Below are 27,637 nucleotides of genomic sequence, written 5' to 3' on the forward strand. Positions count from 1 at the left end.
CCATGTTTGAAACAGATACATCCCCGTGGCGATGAGAGCACACAGACATGGCGGCTTTTTGATGCGGCGCCATGGACGGCACGCCTCAGGGGCCCAGGCGGGAGGACCTGAAAAACCAGCTGCCTGACATCATTACTCTGCAGGCGAGGAGTGAACACGGAACCCTTCCTTCCTTCGCTCTCTTCCTCACTTCTCTCTCCTCCACTTACTTCCTCAACACTCCCACAGAAGCCTCACAAACAAACAGAGTGGCATCTCCCGACGTCTTTTAAAGCTCTTTTCTCACAGGAGACAGGCGGGGAAGTCCGCCTGCAGGAACAGCACCCGGTGTAGGACACCATTCAGTGGACTATGCCCCCCTCGGTCAAGTGAGAGAGGGAGGAGGGTGGGTAGCAGAAGGGGGGGAGCCCCTTCTTCATCATCCCATCCGGAGAAAGCTTGGGCTGAAATCAGTGGAGTTTCAGTGGTGAGTGTCATACTTCCTCCTGTTTCTTATTGTGTTTTATGTGAGTGTGTGCATGTGGCCATGGCGGCAGGTGATGCTGGGACGAGAAGAAAATAGCTAACATTCCTCAGAGTTTAGTGAAAGACACTTAAGGAGGATTATATTTCGTATGCCCCTGTTGTCAGCTGCTGACACGTTGTTGGAAATACTCACTGTGCTCCATAAGAAAAAAATGTGCCATCATTCCTGCTTCGGGACGGTGTTCCCTGCTGTGATGACTAAATGACAACGTGTGCAGCGGTACAGGTGAGCTGCAAATTAGGGGTTTGCGTATCGCCTGCCCTTGAAAGAGATAAGAACAGAACCATTACAGTCCATTTTGTCACATTTTAAAACAATTACAGTATTTCCATGGTAAAATACACTTAAATAAACACAGTCACACCTCGTTTTTTAACACTTTTTTCGACTACAAACAACCCTCACAATACTGCATTTAATTTGTTCAGACTTGACTGCGATAAGTACATTTCCATAAAGTATGATTAAATATTACTAGATTTAATATTTTTGTAATTATGGCATATAAAACCTATTTACAATCTTCTCAATAGGGGTTAACTAAGGCTGTCAAATTTGTTTTGACGCACGATGAATGTGCACACATCCTGTTGACCCTAAGCGGTGTTTAGCTTAGAGTCAAGTTTAGCTTCAGAATCCTGGCAGACAGCTCACTTGACTAAACCAAAGTCTTGACAATGTCGACTTTTCAATGCCAGATAGAAGGTACTGCAGGTATTTTTTTATTTGATACCTTGGCATATGAGTAGCCCAACTAACATTTTTTTTGTAGTTGCGAGCCATCTTTTGTCTCATCTTGAAGGGTGTACTAAAAACATTAAAATGATCTTTCAAAAAGTATACTTCTTATTGATAAAAATGTTGTTCTATCTGCGATTAATTGTGAGTTAACTATGGCCCAAAAAATGTGAATAATCACAAGTAAATATTGTAATCAATTGACAGCCTTCAAGCCAGAGGCGGGGTACACCCTGGACTGGTGGCCAGCCAATCACAGGGCACATATAGACAAACAACCATTCACACTCACATTCATACCTATGGACAATTTGGAGTCGCCAATTAACCTAGCATGTTTTTGGAATGTGGGAGGAAACCGGAGTACCCGGAGAAAACCCACGCATGCACGGGGAGAACACGCAAACTCCACACAGAGATGGCCGAGGGTGGAATTGAACTTGGGCCTCCTAGCTGTGAGGCCTGCGTGCTAACCACTTGGAGCTCATTTTGTCCTAATTACGGCAATCAGATTGTAAAGAGCACTCAAAATATTACATTATGGTATCTAACAGTCCTCTCTAACAGTCCAGCTCTTGTATCATGAAATTGTTTATGTGTACCTAATAAAATGACAGATGAGATTTAGGTGAATGATTAGCTTCCATCCAGGCCATAAATTGGTTGTATGCACAATAAATCACAACACATTTGGTGAAAGGTTATGAAGTTCCTTGAGGTGAACACGTTTTTATATTGAACAAAATTATGATATACTATTGCAACTGGCTTAATATGCTGTAGGTGGCATAGCATTGCTATACATTGTAACCATGATGTGGTCTTATAAATGATTAACTTCATATGTCAACAGTGGTGTGAAAGTGTTAGCCCACATCCGGAGTTGTAATTTTTTTCACATTTGTTACACTTAAATGTTTCAGATCAACTAAATTTAAATATTAGCCAATGACAACACAACTGAATACAAAAGGCAGTTTTTAAATGAAACTTTTTATCATTAAGGGAGCTTAAACCTTTGAAAAGGTTATATAGCCATTTCTAAAGCTTTGGGACTCCAGCAAACCATAGTGAGAGCCATTGTCCTCAAACAGCGAAAACATGAAACAGTGGTGAACCTTCCCACGGGGGCAATGATGACTCATCCAAGAGGTCACAAAAGACCCCACAACAACATTCAAAGACCTGCATGCCTCACTTGCCTCAGTTAAGGTCATTGTTCATGATTCCACCATAAGAAGGTCACTGGGCAAAAACAGCCTGCATGGCAGAGTTCCATGACCAAAAACCACTGTTGAACAAAAAGAATATTAAGGCTCACCTCAATTTTACCAGAAAACTATTGATGATCCCTAAGACCTTTGGGAAAATACTCTTTAGCCTGACCAGATAAAAGTTGAACTTTTTGGAAAGTGCATGTCCCATTACATCAAGTGTAAAAGTGAACATCATACCAACAGTAAAATATGGTGGTGGTAGTGTGATGGTCTGGGGATGTTTTACTGCTTCAGGTCCTGGAAGACTTGCTGTGATAAATGAAACCATGAATTCTGCTGTCTACCAAAAAATCCTGAGGGAGAATCAAACTCAAGCTGAAACCAACTTGGTTTCTACAGCAGGACAATGATCCAAAACACACCATTAAGAAAAAAGAAAAACAAAATGACTTTGACTCTGGAGTGGCCTAGTCAAAGTCCTGACTGACCTGAATCCTATTGAGATGCTGTGGCATGACCTTAAAAACACGCTTTATACAGGAAAAGCCTCCAATGTGGCTGAATGACAACAATTCTGCAAAGATGAGTAGGACCAAATTCTTCCACAGCGACTCATTGCAAGTTATCGCAAACCCTTGATTGCAGTTGTTGCTGCTAAGGGTGGCCCAACCAGTTATTAGCTTTAGGGGGCAATCACTTTTTCACATAGGGGCATGTAGGTTTGGATTTTTTTTCATCCCTAAAAAGTTTCATCAAACAACTGCATTTTGTGTTGTCATTGACTAATATTTACATTTGTTTTTATGATCTGAAACATTTAAGTGTGACAAACATGCAAACAAATAAGAAATCAGGAAGGTCATATTGCTTTACAAAATATCAAAATAGCCCTTTAATATGTAGCCCTTGGTGAAAAAATGCAGCACCCTTAGCTTAGAATCACTGACACACTACACAAATGTCTGCGTCAATGGGATGTTTTAGTTCCTGTTCTGCTTAGACTCCATCCTAGTTGCAGGCCATTAAATGTCTTGTTTGCTGAGGGTGGAAGGATGTGCAGCTGATGATTTGTGGAACAGCATACAAAATTATTGTCACAGTGACGAAAAACAGACTGACAAGGAAGCGCAAACTGATGACCTGATTTGTTCCCCTAACGTTAACGTGTATGCAAATACAATCTACTGATATATCAAACAAAGTGACATCCTCTGTAGGTCGTACATATATTATTATCATACAGTGTCACCTCCAAAGTCAAATACACTCTGCTTTGTGACACTCTCTTAACTTTAACAAGGAGGGGTAATAAACCTCACACGCAAGCCATGTTAAACATAACACACAAACAGCACAAATGCACAACATCAGTCACGGATGATCCATACCAAAAAACAGGTCTTGAGACTCCTATTAAAGTCCTATGTACTGGTATGTATAGTAACCTATACATTATTTTACATAAATAACCAATCACTTTGCGCGCAAATGTAATGTTATGGGAATTCCCTTCTCTGTATGAAATATATCATCCATGCAGAATAGAATAGAATTTGAAAAAGACATGTTGTCTTATAAGGTGGCACGGCGGTTAGCGCACAGACCTCACAGCTAGGAGACCAGGGTTCAATTCCACCCTCAGCCATCTCTGTGTGGAGTTTGCATGTTCTCCCCGTGCATGCGTGGGTTTTCTCCGGGTACTCCGGTTTCCTCCCACATTCCAAAAACATGCTAGGTTAATTGGCGACTTGGCGAATGTGAGTGTGAATGGTTGTTTGTCTATATGTGCCCTGTGATTGGCTGGCCACCAGTCCAGAGTGCACCTCGCCTCTCGCCTGAAGACAGCTGGGATAGGCTCCAGCAACCCCCGCACCCTTGTGAGGAAAAAGCAGTAGAAAATGAATGAATGAATGTTGTCTTATATTTGAGGTCTAAGGGTGAGTTCTCCTCGTGCTTTACTTCCTGTCACTCACACACACACACACGTGCACACACACATGCACACACACTAGTGACCTGGAGAGATGTGATACAGAGGCCAGCTGGGAAATAATGCCTCAAAGGTTGTTGTGCAAGTTAGCAAACAGAGGAGCGATGACGCAAATATAAGTTCAGATATGACCAATCCAATCCAATCCACTTTATTTATATAGCACATTTTATAAACAGAGTTTCCAAAGTGCTGCACAGACTAGTAAAATGAAAAGTAATAATCCAAAACTAAAAGATCATTTTAGAAATAAAATAGTAAAATAGATATTAAAATAATAAAAATAAGAAGCAAAGCAATAAAAGTATAAAAAATAAAACCAATTAAAATAAAAAGAAAGAACAAAAAGAGACAGGACTATACGACTCACTCCGAGTTAAAAGCCAGAGAATAAAAGTGGGCTTTAAGACGAGACTTAAAGCTTTCGATGTTGGGGACCTTTTTTACTTGGGAGGGGAGAGAGTTCCATAGCTTGGGGCCAACCACAGAAAAGGCTCGGTCTCCCCTGGTCTTAAGTCTCGTCTTGGGCACCACAAGTTGGAGCTGGCCCTCGGACCTCAGCGACCGCGCTGGAGAGTAAATTTGGATGAGGTCCAAGATGTATTTGGGGGCCAACCCATTCAAAGCCTTAAAAACAAACAAAAACAACATGTGACAACATGTGACAGCTGTTGAACAGCTAAGAAATATGATTTTCCAAATACGGGCTATTGACAACATGATTCATTTTTCCAAAAACGTGGCTTAAAAATAGAAGAGTGTTCTTAAATTCTTAAAATCATCTTATAATATTTTCTTGACTATGTTGCACATTTTTTCATAGATTTTATGAATGTATGCATCAAAATATGTACAGCCGTTACTCGTTTTTCCCGGTTAATTGGTTCCAGACCAAACCACCATTAGTGAATTTCCACGAAGTAGAATCTAATATTAATAAATTGAATATTTTTATTGTTAGAGCATAGAACACCTGTTTACGGATGTCTGAATACATAATAAAAATGAAAATTAGGACCTAACACTCACAGTTCTGAGTGTGCTTGAACGCCTCACGATGCAAGGACAACAGAGCAGATGGAGACAGAGTGTGAAGTTGTTTATTGCTATGTGCGCATATATGAACAAGAGAGTCTTTAAGCTATTATGCAGCTGAATAACTTTAACGTTGACATACCTATACACCCACTCAGCCAGTGCGCTCTTGTGTTGTTAAATAACTTGCCATGTCAGATGAAATAAACAACATATTCAACCATCTTGGAAGAAAAGAAAGCTTTTAAGAGAGGTCAAACATCCTACGATCAAACAGACACTTATCAGAAGCTGTCACCTTTGCAAACAGGATGTATGATATATGTCAGCGTTAATGTGCACTGCTAATATTATGTCACCATCGGTAGAGATTGTTGTGCTATATTTGCTCGAGAACCGGACGCAGGATGAGGCATGGCAGGAAAAACCGCAAAGTCCGCCAAACGTTTGATGTAGTTCTGATAATGGTGTCATGTTTTGGGATTTTTGCAAGAGCTTGTTTTCTAGTAGACCTGCAGCTGTTGCAGTGGGTTCTTTAGGAGAAACCTCATGTGAAAACCTCCTTTATGGTAAAGCTTTTAGTAGGAATGCATGGCGTGGGGAGATGTCAGCACATCCAATATGTGTGGAAGAAAAAAAAAGGTACACAACAAGAGGATGTTTGAGTGTGCAGGTGTCCTTTTTCATTTATCGTGAATGGCTGACTGTAGCGTGCCCTTTCATATTGGGAGTTGTTGCGCTACGAGGAAAACTACAATGCTTTCTTTTGCACTCTGATATAATACAATGTAATTATTGTTATTTAGGGATGCATGGTGGCCAAATAGTTAGCATGTAGGCCACACAGTCAGGAGATCAGGAAGACCTGGGTTCGAATCTCTGTGTGGCGTTTGCATGTTCTCCCCATGCAAGCTGGGTTTTCTCCTCCCACATTCCAAAAACATGTTAGGTCAATTGCTGACTCCAAATTGTCCATAGGTATGAATGTGAGTGTGAATGGTTGTTTGTCTATATGTGCCCTGTGATTGGCTGGCCACCAGTCCAGGGTGTACCCCGCCTCTCATCCGAAGTCAGCTGGGACTATATGACTATATGTGACTTTTTTTTTTTAGGTCTAGAGGGCTCTAATTTTATTAAAACTAGGGCTGTCAATTGATTAAAATATTTACTTGTGATTAATCACATCAAATTTGATTTAACAATCATTCATTTGAACAAAATATCATTTTTTAATTATAAAATATTTGTACATGGTTTTAAGAAATCAATGCTCTGTGTTAAATATAAATAAAAAAAACATACTGTAAAGAAATTAGAAACAGCACCATCTGCTGCACCTGGTGAGTAATAGCATCTATAATGTCTGCTCGAACTGAATTGGAATCATTCATTCATTCATTCATTCATTTTCTACCGCTTATTCTCACAAGGTTCACGGGGGGTTCTGGAGCCTATCCCAGCTGTCTTCTGTCTTCCCTGGACTGGTCGCCAGCCAATCACAGGGCACATATAGACAAACAACCATTCACACTCACATTCATACCTATGGACAATTTGGAGTCGCCAATTAACCTAGCATGTTTTTGGAATGTGGGAGGAAACCGGAGTACCCGGAGAAAACCCATGCATGCACAGGGAGAACATGCAAACCCCACACAGAGATGGCCGAGGGTGGAATTGAACTTGGGTCTCCTAGCTGTGAGGCATGCGTGCTAACCACACGATCAAATTCCAGCCACACTGGAGTGAGTCACAATTTACTCTGTTGTGTACTCTGTTACTTTGTTGTGTGTTACGACTTGTGAAAAGAGGACGAGGAACTCCCACGATGACGTGAACGTGTTCCGTTCCACTTTAGTAGCCATGGAAGCTGAAGTATGAATGACATTTCTAAAAGTATCATTGTTTCAATGATCTCTGCTTCTTCCTACTTTTTGTCCCGCCCGTTTAACCATGTGATGTTCCTTCATGGCCATTGACCACAGTTCACTCTCCAGAAATGGCAGTGACTTTAAATCAATATTTCATGCAGATATTTGATAGCGGGTGTGTCCACATGTACTGTCACCAAAATATACTAACTATAAAGGCACAAGATTTTATACTTTATAGTTGAATTCTACAAAAAGTTATAATGGTGTTTATTATTATTAGGAGCCGAGCACAATACCCAGTTTGTGCAAGGGTCTGATTGTAATCATTGTGTTTATTATCATAGAGCAAATATAAAGTGAATTAAATAGGAATTCATTAATATTAATATAGGAATTAATCAATTCAGTACATAAAAGTAATAGATATATAAAATATAATAAACTAAATATTTTTTAAATATGTAAATCACGAGTGCTCAGTTTTTTTAATCTTATGATGCTGCTGTAGCATTTTAAAATGAACGGCAATTAAATTAATAAAAAATGCCAAAGTCAGTAAGATTTCAATTGGTTGTAAAATTAATATATTGGTCATTAAAAAGATTAGTAATTACATACGGTAAATACAGTACTATTTCAAATTTTAACTAAATATTCTTATTTTCATTATTAATTTAATTGTTTTTTTAAATAGCAGTGATGACAATTTATTGATTATTTTTATGTGATTAATATATATAACATAAAGTATATAACATTATGACCTCAGATAGTTGCCGTCATCGCTTTTGTGCTATGATTTGCTGTGATGTATTATTATTATGAGCATTCACACAATTTCATGGGCTTGTTGTCACCCATGCAGGTTAGCGTTGAAAATGCAAACTTCCACCGCCTCACCCGAAAGCAACACGACGTCAACTTCCAACATCACCAAATCCAAAGAGCAGATTCTCATCCAGAGTAAGACCTCCTCTCCATTCAAGTGTCATGTTCCTCTATTTAAAATATGATTTTCACTGTCAATTTGTTAGCTTGTGAGTGACACCGTTAAGAAGCAGCAAAAAAAGAACAAGGGGGCCCCAAAAATAATTTGTTGTTTGCTTTCTGTCCATGTCAGGTTCTGGGGCTATGATTGCTGTGATTGTCATTGGTATTATCATCATTCTCACCGTTGTGCTCTTTGTGCTGAAGACATACAACAAGTAAGGTTGCATTCCTTTCTCAAAGGAACAGAGCAACAATAGGAAACACACACAAATGATAAACCCGGGAAAACACACTGATAATTATGGTGAAGTTACTTACAGACTTTCTAAAACGTCCCAGCTTGTACATACTGTTCTCAGTGGGCTTTTTTCCCCCCAACTTTCATCATACTTAGAAGGTCTCCTGCCGTAATATGGCCTTATTTGCATAATAGTTTGACTTTATTCCCCAACTTTATTTCCCCCAACCCAAGTTTCCACAAAATTAAATTTTTTCCTCTTTCGAATATTACTTCATTCTCATATTACATCTGTTTTTTTTCCATTCCTGACGTTTTTTTTACTTGTAAATATTCTTCTCACAATATATGACTTCACAATATATAATATATAGAATAAAGTCAAAATATTATTAAGCCAATATTGTGATATTTTATATATATATATATATATATATATATATATATATATATAAAATATCACAATATTATATATATTATATTATATTATAATATCACAATATTGGCTTAATAATATTTTGACTTTATTCTCATAATATTATAACTTTTCTCCCAACCTAATTTTCCAAAAAAATACAACATTGTTTCTCATAATATTCTACGCTTTTTTTATTTAACCCTTAGACCCACTTATGCATCTAAGGGTTAATAGTTAAACTTGGACTCTACTAAAATGGCATCATCTCTCCTCATATTACAATATTCGCACACATGTATGACTTTTTCCTTTATTTTTACTTTATTCTTGTAAGATTACTGATGATTTGATTAGATTAAAAAAAAAATTATGCTGTATTATATTTTTAGAACTTGCCATATAGCTTCTAGGTTTTACGATTCACAGTGGTTGACTTCTTTTTACACTTGTATGATTGTTGTGAATGCTAAAATGTTTATTTGCGTATTCTGGTAGTTTGTTAATTAAAGTTTTAGCATGGTAACAGTTTGACCCCGGAACAGACTAATTAAATGTAACGTATTTCCTATTATTTGAGTTTCACTGTATCGATTGCATTTCCATTCACATTGCTATATCACAAATGTACAGTAAACATATATTCCATTTGTTTTCTCCGGGAACAGACGGACCCACGCGTCCCGACTCCTGGGTTCCACCGGGGGTTCCAAACCTCGTAAGAAGGCGTCCCCGTCGACAGTCCCCACCATGCCCATGGACACCATCGGGGTCAGCTCCGTGTCAGGCAGCCTCCCCAACTCAAACCCGACCTCAGAGACCAGCCTTCACCTGCCCATGGCGCAGCTGAGCTCTGCAAGGGGCAACCACATAGGATTGTTCAGTACCAACGGGGGATCCACGGTGGTCACCATCCACGATACGTCTGGAAACACATAGCAAGGGCTCCAAACAAAGGCCCCTGACTGACTGATGCACTGCCTTTGTCGACTGAATGTGTTAAAATGAGACAAAAACACACCATGTGAACAAAACAACACCACAAGTAGACACAAAGAGCTTCACGAAGGATGTGAGAAAACACCAAAATGAGTCTTCTTTTTGTTTACAGAGTGTGTGCATATCACAAGTAATCCAAAGGAGAAAACATTCCTGGCAATGTTGGTCTTAACTGGGTACATTTCTGTATTTAATAAGTCACTTGTGTCCATCAGTAGAATGAACTGTAGGACAGAGACAAAAACGGTATCAAATAGGATAACTCAGTGTTTGTACAGGCTTCTGGATATTTTGTGACCTACATGCCTTCTTTCTACGTTAGGAAATCTTTTCAAACTATTCTTCTGTATGAAAATCTCACTTATTTGTTTTATAAAACATCCAGGTATTGAATACCAACATATTTTGCACTTTATTTTCATTGCTCCCTACATTTGTTTTATGTCTATTTTATTTAGATTGAATTAGATTCAAATAAAACAGGATGTTTTTACGTGTGGCGTGTTTTCATATATTATTAGATTATTGTTTGATTTCCGCCCCAACAAGTGGAATTTGTGTTATGATGCCCCCTGCTGGCTACTTACAGCCAAGACAACGCTGAAAATTTCCTCACAAAAGGAACATTCAAGATGGTCAAAGTTCAGTTGCTTAATAAACGAAATAAATTGTTATATTACCGGCATACATTTTACTGCAGACTACTCAAACGAACATTTTCTCTATAAAGTTAGATAATGTTAAAATGTAACATTTATTTGTTGCACATACGTTTCGCGAATAATGAGCAACAGTCGCAGTCGTGAATGCAGCTTGTTCCCGAGTTGTTATGATGGTGACTCTGGGTAAGTCGCGACCTTTTAATCATTTCAGTGCAAAAGTAAAAGATTGTGCGTGTGTCTACTGTTTAGACTTTAGTATTTAAGCAACAATAAACCTATTAATAATATATGTCGCCTCATTGAACCGACTAAAAAACTAAAAGTTCGCTAAAGCTAGCATAATAGCTGCCGTGCTACGGAAGTCTGCCAGCTAGACCGGAACTTGGCTTTATGAGTACTACAAAAAGACATTGAAGTGATAAAAAAAATGAAAAATAAGGTCGTTTACACATATTGGTGGCTGTAAATATGTTGCAGCGGAGGTGTTGAGTCTCCTGCTGGTTTCCGTGTTATGGGGCTGCACAAATCCTTTCCTGAAGAGAGGCACGGAGGGTATCGAACAGGTGTCCAAGTCCAATAAAATCTATCAGTTCCTGGCTGAGGTCAAGTTTCTCTTCTTTAACGTCAAGGTAAACACAAACACATTCAATGCTACAGTAGATTTTTTAATGATAATTTTAAATATATTGTCTGCTCTTCATCCGTAGTACTTAATCCCTTTTCTACTGAACCAGAGTGGCTCATTGGTCTACTATTACACACTTTCCACTACAGGTGAGACTCCATCGCTAGCATGGAGGTCTAATTTAATAGCCACTTGTTGCTAGGCAGACTTCATATGTCTCAAGATACCTCCCAATTTCACACAACCTGAATCTCTACAGACATTTTTTTTAGAATTTTAAATATCTATATAAAGATAATTTTCTATTAGTCACATTTTATTTGAATTGAAAGTTTAATTGTAATTTAAAAATATATTGTTTGTGTAATATTTAAAAAATTATGTTATTCATACAGTATTTTTCCAAAATTTGTGTTGATACAATTTGGCAGAAAATTACATTTGCGCTCAAGTTTTATTTGACTTTTTTGAAATGTTATTGGACAGCATTTTGCATATTACTGTATATGGCATTATGGTTTATGTAGATCTTGTGATCATATATAGCATGCTGAAGGTCACAACTGCCACATCAAAATGTCATTTTCCATCCCATACGTACATGATTTTTTAAAGCATTTTTTTTGTCATGCAGACTTGTCATTTGCTGTTCCTGTGGCAAACTCTCTAACCTTCCTATGGACTCTGCTAACTGGCAAGTTGCTGGGTGAAGATTTTGGAGGAAAACGTGAGTCTTGATGCATTACTCTGCATTGCCAAAAAAAAAAAAAAAGAAACATCACATCATATTAGTGGGCAATTCTAAACCAGAGGGGATTTTTTTCCCTATGTCTCTTTTCAGAGGCTGTTGCTGGACTGTTGCTCACCATGGTTGGCATCACTTTGTGTGTCATAAGCTCCATGGCGGACACTGGCTCTCAGGCTCAGCCCTGATGGCTACTTTCAAATTTAGCCGAACCATTTGTCACTTAAAATGTAAAAAATGTAAATATCAATTTCTGGCTCACGAGGAGATGTGTTTTTATCATTTACTGATTTTAAATAGTTTAAACAGGAGCAAAACCACAAATAAACTATCATAGGGTTTGGCAAACTCAGGGTTGGGGGCCCAAAATGGATCATGGGTCATTTTTTTGAGTTTTTTTTTTTAATAAGAATGCATAATCAATACAAATTTCCCCACTGAGGGACGAATAAAGGCATATCTTAAGGCATATCTTAATAATAAAGAACACAAAAGACACAAATATGAATCGCAAAGCCCATTTGAATATTCATTCATTCATTCATTTTCTACCGCTTTTCCTCATGAGGGTCGCAGGGGGTGCTTGAGCCTATCCCAGCTGTCTTCGGGCGAGAGGCGGGGTACACCCTGGACAAGTCGCCAGCCAATCACAGGGCACATATAGACAAACAACCATTCACACTCACATTCTTCATACCTATGGACAATTTGGAGTGGCCAATTAGCCTAGCATGTTTTTGGAATGTGGGAGGAAACCGGAGTACCCGGAGAAAACCCACACATGCACGGGGAGAACATGCAAACTCCACACTCCACAGATGGCCAAGGGTGGAATTGAACCCTGGTCTCCTAGCTGTGAGGTCTGCGCGCTAGCCACTCGCCCGCCCACTTTTCTAATCTTATGTTCTTTCATTTTTTTTATGACAAATGTATTTATTTTTGACCATTTAGGTTGTATTTTATATGTTCTATTTCATGATGCTGTAGAGCACCGAAGTGCACAATGAATATAACTTATAATTTTGGGCTCCAACCCTTGTTTGGAAAAATCCTGTCTATTAAACATTTTCAAGAAATATTTTGAACCCAATAAAATAGCATTAAAAATAATGCTACAACAATACAATGAAATGAAGGAATCAACTTTTATCCTAAAATAAAAAAGCTTGTTATTTAAGTCGAAGTTTCCTGGTCAGAAGGCGGTTGGCATGCTTAGAGCTCATTAACATTCAAGGAGCGACTCCTAATGTAGAACAATATTTTTCTCCAAAACAAACCAGGCAAGACATGTCCAGGGAGGCGAGTTCATGCAGGGTTCACTCCCACAACTTGACTGAATTTATGGAGCTCCTATAGAAACGTCCTTGCCTATTAACTTTGCACTTTTTACGCACTCTGAGACTCTGAAACTGTGTGACCCAACTGGGCTTTGAGGCCTTCGGGTGCTACATACCGATGAGGATGCCACCTTCTGGGTGGTTTTACCTGCAGTGTGGTTAGGAGGAGCAACACACCTTTGTTTAAATACGCTTTTTTCTCCTACTGATGCATGGAAATGGGTGTTAAAATGTCCACAGAAAACATCATAATCAGTCTTTCAGTTTTCTTGATGCCATATTTTATTATTAAAACTGATATATAATTGTATATGAATTGGTGCTTCACTTAAAATGAGCTATATTGAACGTATTGAACACTCACCAGTCGTATAGTTAGTGGGCCACTTCCTTGTGTGTGTAAAATTACATAAGAAAGGGGTGTCCAAAGTCCAGCCCGGGGGTTGTTTCTTTATCATGTTGTCGAAAAAACTCAAATCAAAGCGAAGAATGAATGAATGAAGCTGAAACAATGATACTAATAATTCATCATTTGTGTTTTGTCGTAAAATATATATACACTACTAGTCATAAGGTTTACAACAACACAGTTTTCCCAGTTATTTATTGAAATTCTAGTCGTTCAAGTCCAATCAATAGCCTGAAAGGGTACAAAGGGTAAGGTTACCCACAACTGAAAAATAATGTGTATTTATTGATGCCAAAATAGATCAACATTTTAAAGCGGTTCTGCAGAAGCCTCGTCAGTTGGTGCAATTACGGCATTGTACTGGAGAAAGTCATTTTTGCTTCCAAAATGGCAAGAAAGAAGGGAATTATCAAAGGAAGAGAGACAGACCATCTTAACACATACAAATTTAGTTATATTAAATTTAGACATATTAGAGTGAAACGTCACTGACAATATCTACATGTAAATGAATGTTGAGAAAAAGATTTAATGCAATACTTTTAATTTCTTGTTCATTCATACTGTCAGGAAGTCAAGAATGCACTTCCTGTTGCCTTTGTTCTACTTTGTATAGACATTTTAATAACAAAAAAATAAGGAAAACAATATTAACGATACTTGTCCAGCACAGAAAGAGTAGTTACTATGATGATGTTACATCTTGAGTTAAGCCCTCTCCCTGGTGGTGGTTCTGTGTTACTGCATCTAATGGCGCTGTGTCTTTTAGATCCTCCTGCACAATACAGTGGACATGAAATAGCCACAGTATATATTTTTTAAAACACTAATTTTGCAGACAACCTTAATACCTTTTCATTCCGATGCTGTGAGTAGTTTTCCTGGATGTCGCTGTGAGAATTGGGCGAGGACAAAGCCATCTTGTTGAACTCCTTGAGTGGAGACATGAGTATTAGAGCAGGGGTGCTCACACTTTTTCAGCATGCGAGCTACTTTTAAAATGGCCGAGTCAAAATGATCTATCCACTACAAAAATGCAAAACATCTATTTATTTTCAAATGTATTGAGGATTATTTGTACGTACAATGTATGTTGATGTACCTTACATAATCAAATGAGCCAATATTGCAAAACACACATAATTAACTATTAATTTTTTTTGTAATTACCTGAGTTTACTTTGATGACTTGCACTGAATTGAACCCGCCAGGGATGCATAGTCCGGACAGTAGCTGCTGATAGCCAGCCTCAAGCACACTTCCAAATGTTTATCAGTCATGGATAATATCCGTATCACAATATCCGTATAATATTCCATATCCGTATGGAAGTGATATGTTTTTTGCCTTTTTACTTGGTCCAGTTTTTGCCTTTTTACTTGGTCCAGCTCCTTCACTCATTTTAGTGACCATAAACTTTAGCGAGGGCTTAAAATCTCGCAATTCGCCGACTAGCTTAGCACTTTGCATCGTTGTTTACGCATGAGCGGTGACCTAAAGGTCAAAATTCAGTTGTCATCTGACTGGTTGTCCTGTATGTCAATCAAGTAACGGGGATGGATGATAGGCTGACATCGTAAGTTCTGCTGCACTTAGAGACGTTGTTTGATTTGATTGGTGGCCCGAAGGGCAACATTCAGTTGTCATCTGAATGGCTGCCCTGTATATCAATCAAGTGACGGCATTGATGCTAGGATGATATTTTTTTAATGTCACGCCGCGATCGACCAGCGATCGACCAGTACCACCTCCGCGATCGACCGGTAGCTCGCGATCAACTTAATGAGCACCCCTGTATTAGAGTCTCTAGTTGCAAATAACAGTGTGCATATTTGTGTATCTGTACCAAATTTTCAGTGTTAAACTCCTCTTCTTTATTTTGTATTATCATCTTTTCCGCTTGGTCAGGGTCAGATGGCAGCAAAACCTATAAAAGGACAAAACATACAAAATGGGAGGAGTCTATTCAATGCAGAAACTCAACAGTACACTTGTGTCCGACCTACTTTTAGTGTGTCGTGCAGCACATCATTTGCGTTGTTCAGCTCTTCATCCTCCACTATTTCTGCAATTCTCTTTAGAATAAATGACAAATATACTTATTTTATCATTTATAATAATAACAAACTCATAAGCCATGGTACACAGACACATGCGAGTGCAGAGTACTATATACATCATCTATAGCAGGGGTCTCAAACACGCGGGCCAAATGGGGCCCGCAGGACACTAGTTTGAGGCCCCTGCCTTGATATGAAAGTTTAATGTTAGTGCGGCCCTCGCAAGTTTGATATGGATGCTGTATGGTATCATGTACCCAGAAAAAATTATTACGTTTGATTAATGTTCATGTTAAAGGTTAAATAACTGTTAATAGTTATCCTCCCTATCCGTGTGGAAGTGGTAAGTTTTTGGCTATTTAAGTTTAAAGGAAATAACTTGAAGGCTACCGTTTAGGTCGCTAGCTCTCTAGTTTGCGAGTTAGCATGTGTCTCAAGACCCTGCAGTTGCGCAATATGTTGTAAATAAAAAGAGTATAAATGTGACTACAGTCGTGTTTTGTCATGTCTACAGGGCTCTAATAATGCTTTGTTCATTTTAATCTGAAAAAAATTATTTGTCTACCCACCAACTATATGTGGTTTCTTAAGTTTTTATTATTTGCAGTTTATTATTATTATTATATTTATTTATTACTGATTGATTGATTTTCTTACCTGATGGTAATGGACGTGGCATATCACTAATGAAATCACTCTTCCCACTAGTTATTAATAATGACCTCCATCTTGCATTATAGAAATAAACAAAAACACTCCAAATAGCCGCCACACACTTGCTCAAGCATGAGCATGTGCACACATTCAATCAACACAACATATGAGTAATCACTACACCCACCAGTTACTCATCATAACCACCACCTTCAATCAGTGAAATAAAGAAAAGACTCCAAATAATCCACAAAGTCAAAAGACTCTGTAGAGTTGCTCAAGCATGAGCATTCCCACCAGTTATTAATGATAACCACCACCTTGTAAACCTCAAACGCTGTAGATCATTATGGGAATATATAAATATGTTGTAGAAGAATACCTCTAAAGTTCCTATAAGAATATGCAGGTATACTTAATGTTTTGGCTGTAATAGTAAAGCTTTGGTAGTAAACCTGATCAACAGGAAGTTCCGTGGCTGTATTCTCATCCTCCTGCACCTCCTCGGCTCCTCTGACTTCCTCCCTCCTCCTCCGTGCTCCCGGTTTAAAAACGCTGCGATGGACTTTAATGTAAAACACAAACATTTTATGATCATGAAACTGACATGCAAAGCTGATGAGTGAGCATCCTAACCGGTTCCGTTGCCAAAGGGTGGTCTCGGGGTTCCTCTAGTTTTACGGATTCTGACGGGCTTGGCAAAGAATAGGGAGCCGTCCTCTGCTCCATCGCTCGTGTGTTGCTGTTGCTGTTGCGGGGCGGGCGGAGGAGCCGCGTCATCACCCGTCGACTTCACCCTCCGACTGTCTGACTGAGAGAAAACTGTCGTGTTGTCCTGGACTGTGAAGGACATAATGAACATGACTGTTCTTACCTCTGGAGAGTTGAGAAGAGCGTAGTCACTACACTGGTCTTCTGGTCCGCTTCCTGGCTTTTTGTGCTATAATATTACACATAGTTACTAAAGAAACCAGTCCCTGGTGAACCTCGCTAAATGTAAAAAAAAAATGATTTACCACATTTCTTCTCAGTGTTCTTCTCTTTCCTGGGTAATACCTACAGGTACGAAAACAATGGCGCGTGAAGAGAATTACTGGTGTTGTGTTTCAGTGCATCTTTGTCATTGCCGTGCAAGGAAACTCCCCCCTTGTCGGAGAAATATATTATTTGAGGAACGCATTAGAATAACTTTTTCATAGCAATACCTCTCCGTGGCTTTCGAGACCAGCAGCTCCACATACGGAAGCTTCTTAAACCTCTCGGTTCCCACGGCAACGTAGCAGCGGCCGGTCTCTAGCTCCCCCGCCGAAGTCACCGTCACCCCCTCCACGGAACACAGCCTCAAAGTAGCACAGTCAGCGGCTGATTAGATTTCACCTGACTTCCCCACCCTTCCCCGCAATTTGCTAGTTACTGACCTACGCACAGCGCCGGTCCGTAAGCTGACCTTCTCGGTGACCATACTCAGGATCTGCTCCAGGTCCCTCTGCATGCTCCGGGGAATGATGAATCGGAATGGTGCACACAGGAGGTCTCCGTTGCGGAAAACGCTGATACATTAAGTTTTTTTTACAACGACTTCCAGTGAATGTATGTGATTGGATGGCTATGGTGTTACTCACTGTATTATACACGGTACTGGTACAAACTTCCTCCATTTGGCTGACACATTGGGCCTCTGGATTAGTTTGGCCTGCAGGGGACATTCCACAGATTTGTTTCCGCCAAGTAGTACACTCTTTTCACTGGACAGTAACAATATACAGTGGGACTCTTGTAAGTCGACGCCCTTCGTACCGACTGACTCATGTTGACATGTTGAGTGTTTGACGGCGTATTTGTATTGCATATCTGTGTTTTCATGTGAAATTTTACACTCCAACAAAACTGCTAACCTGCAAAACTGCATATACCGGTACTATATAATGTGCAGTTAATGAACTGATTGGCTGTGTAAGTAAATATGTACTAATGTATCATTGGCTTGACAGTGTTCGTCATTGTGTTATATGTTGTTAATAAATGTCGCTTGTCACTCAAAGTTCATTCATTCATTCATTTTCTACCGCTTTTTCCTCACAAGGGTCGCTGGGGGTGCTGGATTCTATCCCAGCTGTCTTTGGGCGAGAGGCGGGGTACACCCTGGACTGGTCGCCAGCCAATCACAGGGCACATATAGACAAACAACCATTCACACTCACATTCATACCTATGGACAATTTGGAGTCGTCAATTAACCGAGCATGTTTTTGGAATGTGGGAGGAGAAAACCCACGCATGCACGGGGAGAACATGCAAACTCCACACAGAGATGGCCGAGGGTGGAATTGAACCCTGGTCTCCTAGCTGTGAGGTCTGCACGCGAACCACTCGACCACTGTGCCGCCCGTCACTCAAAGTTGAATTACAAAATGGTACAGAATAAATAGTTTTGCGTGTATTTTATTTACAGTTCATGTTGGATTTTATTTTGTATTCTGCAGAGATCTGATCTACGTGATTAGTACGTGATTGCTCAGGCTGGCTACATAAGGGGAACACTCTATGGATGCCTTAACTTTGATAACAAATGATAACACGTTATCGGTCGCTTGTTGGCATTCAAACTCAGGTGTTTTGTGTTTTGATGCACTTCTTGTGTTGGTTCCACGGTGTTACTGAATCAGGGGCAGTGTCCCACTACATGTCATTGCTTATCTTAGCATTATTAATCCGATCCACCGAAACATAGTCCCATAAGAAATCATGTAAATTATTTAGTTAGTCGGCTGCACGAGTGGTTAGCGCGCAGACCACACAGCTAGGAGACCCGAGTTTGATTCCACTTTCGGGCATCTCTGCGTGGAGTTTGCATGTTCTCCCCGTGCATGCGTGTGTTTTCTCCGGGTACTCCGGTTTCCTCCCACATTCCAAAAACATGCTAGGTTAATTGGCGACTCCAAATTGTCCATAGGTATGAATGTGAGTGTGAATGGTTGTTTGTCTATATGTGCCCTGTGATTGGCTGGCCACCAGTACAGGGTGTACCCTGCCTCTTGCCTGAAGACAGCTGGGATAGGCTCCAGCACCCATGCGACCCTCATGAGGAAAAGCGGTAGAAAATGAATGAGTGCCTGACTTCCTGTTCCTTCCAGCCTAAGTGTCACTGTCCAGTGAAACGCACGTTTATCCATATTTTTTCTGCTTTTTACCTAATACAAGAAGAAAGCATGTTTTTGCTGTCAAAATGTGGCGTTACAAGCCAATTGACTGGAGTCCTCAAATCTGCCTAGCAACAAGTGGTCAGGCATAAAACTAAAATAATGGCTATTTTGTTTACCCAATCATTAAAAGAATGTTAAATCAATAAATACATAAATAAAATGTCGCAAAAACAAATGAAATGCAATCACATTTATTGAGCAATTTAAAAAATTGAATGGGATCCAATTGACATTTACAGTGTCTCTGATGGAAACAAAGAGGTCCACAGAGTTAAATATGGCTATGTGGGCCTGCCCAGACATGCCTTGATGAACTGGGAAGGAAGCTTAACTCCTCACATGCAGCCACGCTTGCCGCAATGCTCCACAGCAACCACAACACTGGCATCCGCGCACACTGGAATCAAAAGTCGACGCCGAATGCACATCAGCGCATGACGGGGGGGGGGGGGGGCGCACGTCCAAGCCACACACAATTACTGTCTGCTCTCTAAATGTTGGCTCAAGAAGAAGAGCCGTTGGCTTCGAAACAACGAAACACCTCAGCAGATGCTCGGAATACAAAGTGAGCACTTGTGAACATGAGTGCATGCATGTGTGTTGCGCTGCTGTGACATCTATCTTCACTGTTGGATTACCCCAAAAATGCTACTTAACCACGGGCCATTACACTTTGGTGCAGATCCAGATAAAGATGCCGATCTAGAAATGTGTTTTCCCCATACGTAGCATATTAACGGTGGTCACTAATTTAATTCATTCATTTTCTACCGCTTATCCTCACGAGTGTCGCAGACATGCTGGGGCCTATCCCAGCTGTCTTCGGGCGACAGGCCGGGCACATATAGACAAACAACCATTGGAGTCACCAATTAACCTAGCATGTTTTTGGAATGTGGGAGGAAACCGGAGTACCCGGAGAAAACCCACACATGCACGGGGAGAACATGCAAACTCCACAAACCGGTCTCTTAGCTGTGTGGCCTGCCACCCTTACACCGTGCAGCCCTAAAAGAAAGTAGTGTTAGCTAAATACATTTTACATATGTGCTATTTTTTTTTAGCTTGATTTACATTCTCAGTTAATTTGTAGCTATGAATACATACAAGTACAGTATATATAATCCTGCTTGTCTTAAAATACAGTAAAAATGGGCATGTTTCAAATGGTGATTAATGGTGATTAATTAATTTGAAGAAAGATTAATATGATACTTTTTTCTAATGATATGACAGGCCTATTTTTTACATTATTACAATTAGGTAATATTACTGCTACTGCTGGTTTCAGACTATTCACGGCTTGTGTGATTCTTGTAATGTTGTAAACTGTAAAAAAAACAAAAATACTACTTTGCCATAGATGAAGACTTTTGCCCCCTCAATATTACAACTTTATTCTTTATTCTAACTTTATGCCTTTTTTCTTGAAAAAAATTCATTCATTCATTTTCTACCGCTTTTTCCTCACGAGGGTCGTGGGGGGTGGTGGAGCCTATCCCAGCTGTCTTCGGGCGAGAGGCGGGGTACACCCTGGACTGCTCGCCAGCCAATCACAGGGCACATATAGACAAACAACCATTCACACTCACATTCATACCTATGGACAATTTGGAGTCACCAACCTAGCATGTTTTTGGAATGTGGGAGGAAACTGGAGTGTGATTAATCATGATTGATTAATTTGAAAAAAGATTAATATGATACTTTTTTCTCATGAAATGACTTTTTTGATGTTTTATTTTACATGATTACAATTAGGTAATATTACTGCTACTGCTGGTTTCAGACTATTCACAGTTTGTGTGATTCTTGTAATGTTGTAAACTGTAAAAAAAAACAAAAATACTACTTTGCCATAGATGAAGACTTTTGCCCCCTCAATATTACAACTTTATTCTTTATTCTAACTTTATGCCTTTTTTCTTGAAAAAAATTACACTTGTGAGATTATTCATTAATTCATTCATTTTATACCGCTTATTCCTCACAAGGGTCGCGGGGGGTGCTGGAGCCTATCCCAGCTGTCTTCGGGCGAGAGGCAAGGTACACCCTGGACTGGTCACCAGCCAATCACATGGCACATATAGACAAACAACCATTCACACTCATATTCACACTCACATTCATACCTATGGACAATTTGGAGTCGCCAATTAACCTAGCATGTTTTTGGAATGTGGGAGGAAACCGGAGTGTGATTAATCATGATTGATTAATTTGAACAAAGATTAATATGATACTTTTTTCTCATGAAATGACTTTTTTTTGATGATTTTTTACATGATTACAATTAGGTAATATTACTGCTACTGCTGGTTTCAGACTATTCACGGTTTGTGTGATTTTTGTAATGTTGTAAACTGTAAAAAAAACAAAAATACTACTTTGCCATAGATTAATACTTTTGCCCCCTCAATATTACAACTTTATTCTTTATTCTAACTTTATGCCTTTTTTCTTGAAAAAAATTACACTTGTGAGATTATGATTTTTACATAACATTGTTCCATTGTTACATTACAAATATTTTATTGTATGCCTCAAAGAAAAAATATGATATTTGCTCACAAAATTATTCTATTAATATATTCTGTGAACTTTTGTTAGTGTTGTATTGGGCAGAATAATGTTGCAACAGCTGGTTGCCACCAAGTAATGCATTCCAATTTGCTTCCAGACTCCATTCAATGGTGTGAATGATGAGTACGTTTAACAGTGACGGAGGTCAGGATCACTGATGCATTCCTCCGGTTAGACTTGCATTAATAAGTGATGCATTGAGCTGTTGGCCTTGACAGGATCGTATTCATTCAAAGACGAGAAGCCTACCTGAGTGTCATCACGTGCTGCAGGCTGCTTTTTCACCCCTGTATTCACGTAGCTGTGGTATAGAGGAAGCAAACAAAATATATATGAATACTAATACTCGTCTAGGGGTGAAGCTTTGCTACTCACTCCAGTTTCTTGAACTTCTCAAAGCCCGCAGCGACATACTGGGCCCCCGTCTGAAGGTCCTGGAAGTCTGTGACCTTGTGGCCCTGCCTGGGGGTGTACAGGGCTCGAACTGCCAGCGGGGCGCCGATGTTCTGGGTCACCTCGTTGAGGAAGGCTTCCATGGTGGACACCTGTCGCTGGTTGATCACGAACCTGCGACCGTTGAAGAAGGGGTCTCCATTCCTGTACACCACCACGCTCTTCACCGGGGGCAGCACCGTTGTGGCGGCAGTGCCGGTGGCCATCTCTGAGGTAGCTAGTCCACACACACCCACATCCTGTCCATTTCTATACATTAACACACACATACTGCACACACTCACCGGCTTGACTAAGCAGTGCAAATTGATGGAGTCCCCCTCGGCGTAGTAGTAGTAGTGGTGGTGGTGGACACGCACCACGTTCTTCTCCGCACCAACCCGCGCACACACACACACGAACACTGACAACGGTGTGTATTTCCTGGTTGCTATGACAGTGCAGTCAGCAGCAGAGTGGCTTTGTGGGCCAAACCATTGGCAGCAACCACAACAAAAGGCACAGAGGGTGAGTGTAGGGGGAGGTTGATGGGAGGGTCCTGTGCCTTGTAAGCTGGATCAATATGATAACATTTTGTGCTTTGTGCATCACTATTAAGACCTTGGAATGATTTGTCATCTTTGATTCGCTAAATTTATGAAATATTTTTATCTCTTAAAAGCATTTCATATCACATATGGTTATTTAAAAAAAAAAAGTTAATCTCAGCTGAGTGTACCAAGTAAAATGTAAACATCTATTGTGGTCAACTATGGCTGTAAAGTTATGTTTACTTGCATGTTTTTTAATCTAATTGGATTTTACAGTGTATATGGAAAAATCCAAGCAATATCATTTATATACTTAAGTCACTTTTTCATTGGCTGGGAGAAGTCACGTTGTTCCACGGCCTAATAGTGATTTTTAATTTAAAGGGGACCTATCATGCTCATTTTATGTGCTTTGTATTTGTAGAGCAGCTACACATGATAACCCACACAGACAGCTTTCTAGATCTTCCAGATTCGGCACCTCTTTGTACACCTCAGTGTACAAAAGTCAGAAAAGCATAATAGGTCCATTTTAAGTTAGCTAATATGCTTCCTTGTACTGAAAGGTTTGAATTCGACTTCTTGTTTTTATTATTGCAATTTTCAATTCTAAAAGAAGAATATTGAATAAAAAAATATAACTCATATTACAGTAACAATGCAGTAGCAGCATCAACAGTCAAAAATCAAAATACTAGCAAAATAAATATTTATTCACTTACTCACTTATTATATATTAACAAATACAAGACAAAATATACACTGCGAGACTGTTTAGTCATATATTGTGAACATTATGTTGATGTAATGCATTTTCCATATGCATATGTATTTTCCAGTGAGGTCCAGCTGCGATCCCATCAGGCCATGCTCAATTTATCCTTCAGAGACAGATACTGCAGGCGGGGGAAAGAGACAGGACATTATTAAAAATCTGTCAAATATGTATATTTTGCCTTTAGTGTTTTGTGATGTCACCACAGGCAGGAACCAATGATTACAAAGAGGATTATGACGATGACCATATGACCATTTGAGCTGAATGTACAGTCGGGTGCATCAAAAAACACAATTATTGAATTTTGATATGGCTGGGTACTAAAAGTGTTCCAATATATGTAGAAACAACACATACAAAATATTTTTCCAATACATGATTATTTAGGGGTGCCACCATACATCTGTTTTTGTGGAATAAAGTGGTGAACAGTTTAATGGTTGCCATGAATTGTTATTTAAATATGTTACTATTGCCCCTTGTGTTCACAATAAAATACAAATAAAAAAAAGTGTTTAAATTTTATATGTATGTCAAATATCCATCACTGCTACATAAAAATCAGGGGAAGGCCGTGTGAACATGTCCCATTTACTGCCATTCATTTTGTCAATAGGACAAATGAATGGAGAATCTTAAATTCTGAGAAATACCCAATATACCCAAAGAGAAAACAAATATATTTACTTTAATAACCCTATAAAAAATGATGTTGTATAGAAGTTCATTGTACTCAACATTTCCAGGTCAACTTTTAAATTGCACATTTTCCGAAATTTTACAAAAGTTTATGTGTGAGGTGGCACCCCTAAATCTCAATGGATTTCCTCAAAACTTTGCAGAATTTTTATGTTCATTAGAAAAAAATGAAATGCCAGCCAAATTGATATTATGAAATTAAAATTTCCCATTCAAATTTGATGCACCCTAATGTACAGTAATACAATCGTCCCTCGTTTATCACGGTTAATTGGTTCCAATACTTGACTTTGATAAGTGAATTTCCATGCAGTAGGATTCAATATTATGTTATATTATATTAAATGGAATATTTTCATAGTTAAGAGCGTAGAAAACCTGTTTAGCCTGTAGACATGAAATGACACCCTTATATTCACCTTGACGCTCCTACTGTTTTTTCTTTATACCACATTGAGCAACTGTAATGCGCAGTCTATAGGGACACAAAAGACGTTTTTTTTTCGCATCGCAAGATACCAAGAAAACTAGTTAGCCTCCAATTTATTCTACACTTAAGTAAGATTTTTATATGGAGTGGGGAAGGACTTAGTAAGAAGCCAAAAACTTACCACTTCCACACGGAATGGAAGGATAACTTTTACTTGAAGCGGTTCTACCGTCCAACACAAAATACACACAGAACCAAGTCATTAAATAAATAACGGCACTGACTTAGTGAGGTCAAATAAATGTCACCATAATAAATCCAAACAAGTGGCCTTGCAGTGGACTGCCACAGTGCTGATTAAATGAAGGGAAACACTACATCACAGGCTCACCTTTTTCCTGCTGTCAATGGCCTGCTGCAGCCACAGTAGCTCCATGGTCAGGGCGTCTCTATGGAAACGCAAGGCCTCTGGATTGTGAGGAACCTCCTGGGCCGAACAGTAGCGCTGCAGACCTGAAAGACAAAGCCATAATCCAGATAAAGACAATATATTTCAAAATTATTTGCGATGATTTTTACCTTTGTGAGGAAGCTGTGATTCCAGCTCCATACTGCTCCAAATGGACGTGGAGTCTCTTGTGCTCTCCAAAACGTCATCACAGCTCAATTTCTGACCTGCCGCCGGAAAAGAGCTGCTTTCTAAACACTCCCTTGTTTGTTGATCATTTCCTGATCCATCTCTCTCTGCTTCTGTCTGCAAAAGTACACAATGCATCCCCCCTTCTGTCGCTGCTGGGTTCTGTGACGTGGCTCTGACATCTGGTCCCGGGTCTTTAGTCGTACCGTGCAGGGGGCCATCCTGGTAATGTGCAAAGGCATGAGAAAGGTACGAGATGGTGGATAAATCTCACTTCATTACAGGTAAGGAAACTTGCAGTGTCTGTGAAGTGGGGGGTGGAGATGATGGCGCCCTTCCACTTTAAATGAGCCAAAGTGCCATCAATCTCTTTCACGACGTCCTCAAAGTCTGTCCGTGCACGACGCACCTCCTCCCTCACCAAATATCCACGAACATACGCCTGCTTAGAGAAGATTAGCAACAACTGTTAACTATTGCAACTTTCGCGTTAGCATAACTAGCCAAATACTGACAATCGAGGTCAGCGCTAACAATAATGGCCGCCGCTAGCAACTTCCCATATGCATGAAGCAAGCCAAAGTAGCGCCACAACCATAAATAATGCATTTATTGCTTCGCAGTAAGCAAGCAGATAAATTACACAAAAGGGTTATTACCTGAAAAAGGCATAGTGTCTTCGCCAAGTTACGCCTATCCATCCCTATGGTAACATGACTGCAGGACCACTTGTCAGAGAGCGGGACTTTTTTGTATGCTTCCGGTATGGAGCTAAAAAAACAAAAGCTTGTTGTTATAATTGAAATCTAATGAAGATAACATTTCAGTGTACTGTTTAATTTACAGTGATTATCATTGTTTATACATATTTATATAATGAACTGAAAAAACTTTAAACTTAAAAAATGACGTCAGCAAGCACTCTGGTGGGTATGTAAGTTTGTATTTTGAAAAGAAACAAACGGAAGTAGTGGACTATGGTGAATAATGTAATGTTCTCGAAGCAGTACAGGGGGCGGTAAAGAACAAGAAGGATGCCAAGCGCCGTTCAAAACACACGAAGAAGAATAAAATAGACATGATGCTATGTTTGTATCTTCTGTTAGCTCATCGTCGCATGGCGTTGACTTTCAAAGTTTGTTTGTACCCAAAACTCTAAAAAAATGAGCGCTTCGTCTAATCAGAGGACTTTATTTCAAACATGGGGTGCATCCGCGCCTCAAAACAAAGTTGACCCACCGAGAAAAGAAGGAAAGAAAGCTACTGGACAGCGCAGAGCAACTTCAAGCAACAAGAAAAATTCAACAAACCCACTGTGGACTGAGATAGGTAATTGCTCAATAAGCACAACAGAAGCTCCTGAAGCAGCTCATGAAGACGATGACGATCTTGTATTGTTGGCTGTCACTGAAGCAGAAGAGCGACACCAATTTGATAATGCTAATTTATTCCAAAAGAAGTGCCCCGCATCTCCTATGTCATCTGAAAAGACATGCTATCCAGATTTTCCTGGCTTTGACCGCTCTTCTGCTGCAGTGTGGATCTATCCCACTAACTACCCCATCAGGGAGTACCAGCTGAAGATATCAGAGGCGGCCTTGTTTCAAAACACACTAGTGTGCCTTCCAACTGGATTGGGAAAGACTTTCATTGCCTCTGTTGTTATGTACAATTTCTACCGCTGGTATCCATCCGGGAAGATTGTGTTCATGGCGCCCACGAAACCTCTAGTGGCGCAGCAGATTGAGGCCTGCTACAAAGTGATGGGCATCCCTCAGGCGCACATGGCAGAGTTGACCGGTATGTTGT

General features: G+C 39.7%; 6 protein-coding genes across 9 annotated transcripts in view; 4 read left to right on the top strand and 2 right to left on the bottom strand.

Moving 5' to 3' along the window:
• rcan3 (regulator of calcineurin 3) overlaps positions 1 to 427 on the top strand; it is a 46,460-nt gene extending 46,033 nt beyond the window's left edge. Inside the window, exon 6 of the transcript XR_009132460.1 lies at positions 16 to 427. The gene's annotated coding sequence lies outside the window, so the exon portion shown is untranslated. The remainder of the gene's footprint in view (positions 1 to 15) is intronic.
• ncmap (non-compact myelin associated protein) lies at positions 72 to 10,497 on the top strand. The gene is made up of 5 exons (XM_058091369.1): positions 72 to 150; positions 289 to 466; positions 8,246 to 8,343; positions 8,501 to 8,585; positions 9,692 to 10,497. The coding sequence occupies exons 1-5, from the start codon at positions 72 to 74 to the stop codon at positions 9,960 to 9,962; spliced, it is 711 nt and encodes a 236-aa protein (XP_057947352.1). The 3' UTR covers positions 9,963 to 10,497.
• A 217-nt stretch (positions 10,498 to 10,714) lies between these two features.
• tmem234 (transmembrane protein 234) lies at positions 10,715 to 16,272 on the top strand. Its single transcript, XM_058091491.1, has 5 exons — positions 10,715 to 10,867; positions 11,162 to 11,313; positions 11,392 to 11,458; positions 11,944 to 12,036; positions 12,151 to 16,272. The coding sequence occupies exons 1-5, from the start codon at positions 10,852 to 10,854 to the stop codon at positions 12,240 to 12,242; spliced, it is 420 nt and encodes a 139-aa protein (XP_057947474.1). The 5' UTR covers positions 10,715 to 10,851; the 3' UTR covers positions 12,243 to 16,272.
• Positions 13,956 to 23,061, bottom strand: dcdc2b (doublecortin domain containing 2B). The gene is made up of 13 exons (XM_058091474.1): positions 22,677 to 23,061; positions 22,551 to 22,602; positions 18,138 to 18,208; positions 17,934 to 18,065; positions 17,721 to 17,855; positions 17,532 to 17,571; positions 17,390 to 17,455; positions 17,152 to 17,326; positions 16,971 to 17,080; positions 15,808 to 15,876; positions 15,648 to 15,728; positions 14,652 to 14,732; positions 13,956 to 14,575 (listed from the first exon to the last, which is right to left on the bottom strand). The coding sequence occupies exons 1-13, from the start codon at positions 23,021 to 23,023 to the stop codon at positions 14,486 to 14,488; spliced, it is 1,449 nt and encodes a 482-aa protein (XP_057947457.1). The 5' UTR covers positions 23,024 to 23,061; the 3' UTR covers positions 13,956 to 14,485.
• Positions 23,062 to 23,972: 911 nt separating this feature from the next.
• On the bottom strand, positions 23,973 to 26,593 carry iqcc (IQ motif containing C). Of its 3 annotated transcripts, none has more exons than XM_058091489.1 (5): positions 26,488 to 26,593; positions 26,127 to 26,270; positions 25,771 to 26,050; positions 25,583 to 25,704; positions 23,984 to 24,180 (listed from the first exon to the last, which is right to left on the bottom strand). In XM_058091489.1, the coding sequence occupies exons 1-5, from the start codon at positions 26,527 to 26,529 to the stop codon at positions 24,145 to 24,147; spliced, it is 624 nt and encodes a 207-aa protein (XP_057947472.1). In that variant the 5' UTR covers positions 26,530 to 26,593; the 3' UTR covers positions 23,984 to 24,144. The 3 variants fall into 3 exon arrangements, with proteins under 3 accessions (XP_057947473.1, XP_057947472.1, XP_057947471.1); XM_058091488.1 differs by having other exon boundaries at positions 26,127 to 26,273; positions 26,488 to 26,562; XM_058091490.1 differs by lacking the exon at positions 26,127 to 26,270 and having other exon boundaries at positions 23,973 to 24,180; positions 26,488 to 26,561.
• The window catches only part of fancm (FA complementation group M), a 49,723-nt gene continuing 47,421 nt past the window's right edge, over positions 25,336 to 27,637 (top strand). For both annotated transcript variants that reach the window (XM_058091463.1, XM_058091461.1), the window contains exon 1: positions 25,336 to 27,628. In XM_058091463.1, coding sequence (XP_057947446.1) covers positions 26,992 to 27,628 — 637 coding nt within the window. In that variant the 5' untranslated portion in view covers positions 25,336 to 26,991. The remainder of the gene's footprint in view (positions 27,629 to 27,637) is intronic.

Source organism: Doryrhamphus excisus, chromosome 13 (genome assembly GCF_030265055.1).
Source record: "Doryrhamphus excisus isolate RoL2022-K1 chromosome 13, RoL_Dexc_1.0, whole genome shotgun sequence".
NCBI lineage: Eukaryota > Metazoa > Chordata > Actinopteri > Syngnathiformes > Syngnathidae > Doryrhamphus > Doryrhamphus excisus.

What these genes read in the sequence shown, in the direction of transcription:
- ncmap (XM_058091369.1), top strand. Translation starts at nt 72, where the DNA reads ATGGACGGCACGCCTCAGGGGCCCAGGCGGGAGGACCTGAAAAACCAG. An exon ending in CATTACTCTGCAGGCGAGGA is followed by an intron (nt 151 to 288) that starts GTGAACACGGAA and finishes CTTTTCTCACAG; the next exon opens with GAGACAGGCGGGGAAGTCCG. An exon ending in GTGCTGAAGACATACAACAA is followed by an intron (nt 8,586 to 9,691) that starts GTAAGGTTGCAT and finishes CTCCGGGAACAG; the next exon opens with ACGGACCCACGCGTCCCGAC.
- iqcc (XM_058091488.1), bottom strand. Translation starts at nt 26,529, where the DNA reads ATGGATAGGCGTAACTTGGCGAAGACACTATGCCTTTTTCAG. An exon ending in AGACACTATGCCTTTTTCAG is followed by an intron (nt 26,274 to 26,487) that starts GTAATAACCCTT and finishes ATCTTCTCTAAG; the next exon opens with CAGGCGTATGTTCGTGGATA. An exon ending in ATCACAGCTTCCTCACAAAG is followed by an intron (nt 25,705 to 25,770) that starts GTAAAAATCATC and finishes TTTGTCTTTCAG; the next exon opens with GTCTGCAGCGCTACTGTTCG.
- tmem234 (XM_058091491.1), top strand. An exon ending in TTCTCTTCTTTAACGTCAAG is followed by an intron (nt 11,314 to 11,391) that starts GTAAACACAAAC and finishes CTTCATCCGTAG; the next exon opens with TACTTAATCCCTTTTCTACT. An exon ending in TGAAGATTTTGGAGGAAAAC is followed by an intron (nt 12,037 to 12,150) that starts GTGAGTCTTGAT and finishes GTCTCTTTTCAG; the next exon opens with AGGCTGTTGCTGGACTGTTG.
- dcdc2b (XM_058091474.1), bottom strand. Translation starts at nt 23,023, where the DNA reads ATGTGTGTGTTAATGTATAGAAATGGACAGGATGTGGGTGTGTGTGGA. An exon ending in GAACACTGAGAAGAAATGTG is followed by an intron (nt 17,456 to 17,531) that starts GTAAATCATTTT and finishes GTAATATTATAG; the next exon opens with CACAAAAAGCCAGGAAGCGG. An exon ending in CTCTTCTCAACTCTCCAGAG is followed by an intron (nt 17,327 to 17,389) that starts GTAAGAACAGTC and finishes GTTTTCTCTCAG; the next exon opens with TCAGACAGTCGGAGGGTGAA.